General features: G+C 59.5%; 1 protein-coding gene across 1 annotated transcript in view; it reads right to left on the reverse strand.

Moving 5' to 3' along the window:
• Nucleotides 1-4,182, reverse strand: part of LOC113215412 (protein gooseberry) — a 33,391-nt gene that overhangs the window by 24,259 nt on the left and 4,950 nt on the right. The window contains exon 2 of the mRNA XM_052269444.1: nt 84-145. Within this exon, the coding sequence (XP_052125404.1) occupies nt 84-145 (62 nt within the window). The remainder of the gene's footprint in view (nt 1-83; nt 146-4,182) is intronic.

Raw genomic sequence — 4,182 nt, forward strand, 5'->3', positions numbered from 1 at the left:
CAGCCGTGCGACACGCGCAGCTGGCGCGAGATGACGCAGGGCCGCACGCCCGCCGCCGCCATCTCCACGATCTTGAGGCGGATGTGGTTCGGCAGCGGCCGGCCGTTGATGAACACGCCGCCCAGCTGGTTGACGCGGCCCTGACCTGCAACCGACAACACGAGGGTGTAAGCGGGCGTCAACCGAAATAGAAAATGGTGTTATGTGTTCAGGCGGGAGCGTTAAAGGGAAGTTTCAATGATACATCCATGGCTCAAAACGCTACCAACGTTCCTTAACCTTAAAAGTTCCTTAACCTCAAAAGTACTTTAACCTTAAAAGTTCCTTAACTTTAAAACTTGCGTCAAATAGCTCAGTTCAAATTAAAATCAACGCACCAAACAATGTGGTATTTTACGAATAAGAAGAACAGGAGGAATCCCGGCCGACGTCTGCTCCCGGACCATAACAAAGCCATGACCAAGCGCACGGTTTCTCGCGTATCTCCGCTAAAACTGAAAAGAAGTCATAACTGTTCTATATCATTTTAAAGCTGAGAACCTCAAAAATCTGGTACACGAGAAACCGTGTCGTTAGGCACCAGTGACCTGCGACTTGTTATGGTCCAAAAGCCGGGATTCCTTCTGTTCTTCTTATTCGTAAAATACCTCATTCCGATCGCTGAGCACACATTTTTTTAAAAGGGCCGATTGCACTTTTGGCAATAACGTCTCTATACACGTCCCACACGACCCCACAAAGGGGCCGGCTTTTCAACGATCTTGTGCTTAATGGCGTGGAAAGCGCTGCTGGCTGCGGAGCACTTGCGCCTTTGCACCCGCCGGTCACACACTGCGCCGGTGGTCCACTTTATCAAAGCAAAATGTTTGCATTGGACTTGCGGCTGAGCCGTCGGCACCCGAGGGGGTGGCGGGGACGCTACCCAGGGCGGGCCGAGGGGCTGGAAGGACGGGGGAGGTGGGAAGGGGGGGGGGGGCACGGTGACACACTGCAGTCCACTGCTCACCGAATGGGTCCCCCGCCATGACCACGCACACCACACCGGCGCGCGCGCACGGGAGCAACGCGTTTGTTGTTATTTGCGAAGGGGATTACACTCATTCGACGACGCAATAAATGGGGGCTGCTCCATGCATTGCCCCGGGGACGACAAAGGGCCGGGTCAGGGACACGTCAGCGTCCACGGGGGAGGCCGTCATCGCTCTGCCGGTGATGGACGACGTACGGGGAGAGCACGGGGGGGCACAGGCACGGCACAGCGACTCCATGAGACTGCTCGCGACGTGTTTTTTTTTCTCTTGAGGTAAAAACAAACCTGAAACTCTTGAATAGAGCAGCCAGGATACTGTTTTCTCTGTTTTCACTTCCAGAGGCCCCACAGCAGCAACATCGGCGGTGGCGGCGGGCGAGCAGCGCGGCAAGTGCCGAGAGGAGGCAGACCCGAATTACTGACGGTAAATTGATCTGGATTGCCCTGCTGGCCGCTGCTGACCGGCCGCGCCGCGCCACGTCTCGCCTCGCCTCCCGCCTCGCACCGGCCGCCAGGGCATTCCTCGTCGTGGAGGGTCCTGCGGGAGGAGCAGCAGAGAGTGGGGGGGGGGGGGGGGGGGGGGGGGGGGGGGGGGGGGGGGGGGGGGGGGGGGGGGGGGGGCAAGCCGTGAGTGAGGGGTAGGCTCGCGGGGTGAGCTGCGCCAGCCCCGTTCAAGACCCACAGCTTGTTGTACCACTGGCACCCCTTCCTTGCAATCCCTTATCAAAGAGAACTCTCGCTGCTGCATTGGCCAAACTGCTTTACTGCAGCCACCACTAGAACGTCGCGTGAGCGATTCCTGACACCAAGGTGGCGTTAAAACTGCTGCTACCAACACTAAGTCCACCACCACGGCAGCTGCTGGCGCTCGCCCGACGGCCGCCTCCCCTGGCGGTGGTCCAGCCTCTCCTCTCGTACCCTTTTTGTTGTTACAACATAATTCCCACCAGATTGAGTGGTTTGGTTCGGAGCGGCAGCAGCGGCGCGGACTCTGACGCTGGCACGGCGTAGCGTTGCGTCGAGTGAGTTGGCGATCTGCGGCTGTTGCCTTCACTACTCGCATCTCAGGATGTGCTTGGGGCGCGGGAGTGTCGTGTCAGCTTTGGGGATTTATCTGCCTTTTAGCTCTGCAACTGCAGCTTGCAGAAACTGCCCGGCAGGGATGAGCAGGACTCCCTGCTCCCTGCTCCCTAGACAGACTGGAGCCGGGAGCCGAACCGGGAGCCCTATGACGCATTCGGTGGGGACGAGGAGTGGAGACGTACGGAGGGGAGGGCGGGGAGGCTCGAGAGGGTCGACACATTCGGGGCATCAGAAGGGACGGCGACGCCCCTCATCCGCACAGCGCATTCATCCGATCAACTGCATCCACACACGTGCAATCGCCGAATGTGGCCGATTACCTCCCCTCCCCCGAGCCCTCCCCCCTCATCCCCTCTTCCTCTACTTCTGTTTTTGGCAGTGTACCTTCGCGGAGGTCCTCTCGTCCGCCTGGCCGACCTGAAAAGGAGGTTGACTCCACGCCTTTTAGTACTGCTTTAGGCTGCCTTTCTTTGGCCGCGCGGGGCGGGGCGGGGCGGACGTATTCTGCATTCTGCATTCAACAATCAGATCGATCTATCACTTTTGAGACGTAATGGAGCGGTGTGCTGTTGACCGCTGCGGCGGTCGGCTCGGCCGGGACGCACAAAGCCAGCTGGACCCGGGGCGGCGGCGCTACCGAGCCCACAGGGCTCCACAGGGCCAGCCCCGGCTGACCGCTGGTCACTTTGTGCGAGCTGCGCGGCTCCGCTGTGCGTTTAGCGGAACGCTCTGCGCCGCCCGGCTGCACGGCTGCTCATCTCATTATTGCACGCGCAATTGGCCGCAATAACGCATTGCTATCCCATCACGGTGGGCTTTGTTGGGGAATGATGAAGGACCGCTGGGCGGGCTGGGCTGCCGGATTCTTCATCGGTTTGGTGCTGTTCTGCCTGCCGTTACCTCTCCTCTGGCCTGGGGTTACCTAGGCCGGCGTTAGGTAAGCCTGCAATAAGGGTCCGAACGGCGGCGCGAGGCGAGCGCCACGCCCCGACCAGCGAACCGTCAATGAAGTCCACACCTCGACGATGAAAATATGTATGCGGTGCTCACAGCCCGGCTCAGCCGAGGTCGGTCTGCCCCTCGGGCGCAAACAGCTGCTCGCAGGCCGGGCGGGGCTGCGGCCGGGACCAGGGCTTCTCATCGCCTTCCAGGGCTCGTGCGCGCAACATAGTTTGCGGCAGCGCCGCTGACGCCGACGACGACGGTTTTCGCGGTAAAGTGAGGACATGAACTGAAGATAATGTAACCATGCAATAACGCCTATGTGGACAGTAAACAGCAATCTTATAAAGGGGAAGCCCCTCGCGTGCAACACACTTCGCGTTCGCGTTGGCGGGGTCGACATGGCTGTGCCATCGAGCTGGTCGCGAGTGGTAAAGGTGCGGGCGGGGTGGGGCGGGCGAGGTGTGGCGGGGTGGGGCATACCCGGGGAGCGGCGGGGCGTGGCGGCGCCCTTTGAGAGCGAAACACTTGCATACTCACTCCCACACGCTGCACACCGCAAGCCGCAGGCCATTATATGCCCACCCGACTCGCCCGCGCGGACCCACCCGGACCCACCCCGGCGGGCTCGGCCAGCCAAACAGCGTGCGAGGGACTTTTGCACGCCGACGATGATGAAGCAGCTGCAAACTTTTTATTTTGCTCGCAAAACATACGATATGTTATGTATGGGCACGCGCAAAATTTTCATAACAAATTAAACGCCGCAGCCGCCGCGGCTTCTCTGCTACACTGTAACAGTTGCGCCGCTCCCGTCTTAGAGGGGAGCCGTTTGAAAACAAACAGAGAGGAGTTAGGACCCGACACTCTCCCGGAGCGGCAGGGCCGGCAGGGCGGCGAGAGCTTCGGGCGGTACCCCTGTCATTACTCCCCTCCCCACTCTCACGCCCACCGGCTCCACACACACATACACACACACACACAGTGGACCGCCAGACTGCAGACTGGATTTAGAGGAATTTTCTTGATTTTGTAAGTTCTCATCAAAGAAAACAATAACAAATAACTACTGCTTCAGCTTTTTTAGACCGTCCCCAAAAGACTGTCTCTACCAGAGGGCAAAGTCC

The sequence above is a fragment of the Frankliniella occidentalis genome, unplaced genomic scaffold, assembly GCF_000697945.3.
Source record: "Frankliniella occidentalis isolate FOCC.00 unplaced genomic scaffold, Focc_3.1 Scaffold92, whole genome shotgun sequence".
Taxonomy (NCBI): Eukaryota; Metazoa; Arthropoda; class Insecta; order Thysanoptera; family Thripidae; genus Frankliniella; species Frankliniella occidentalis.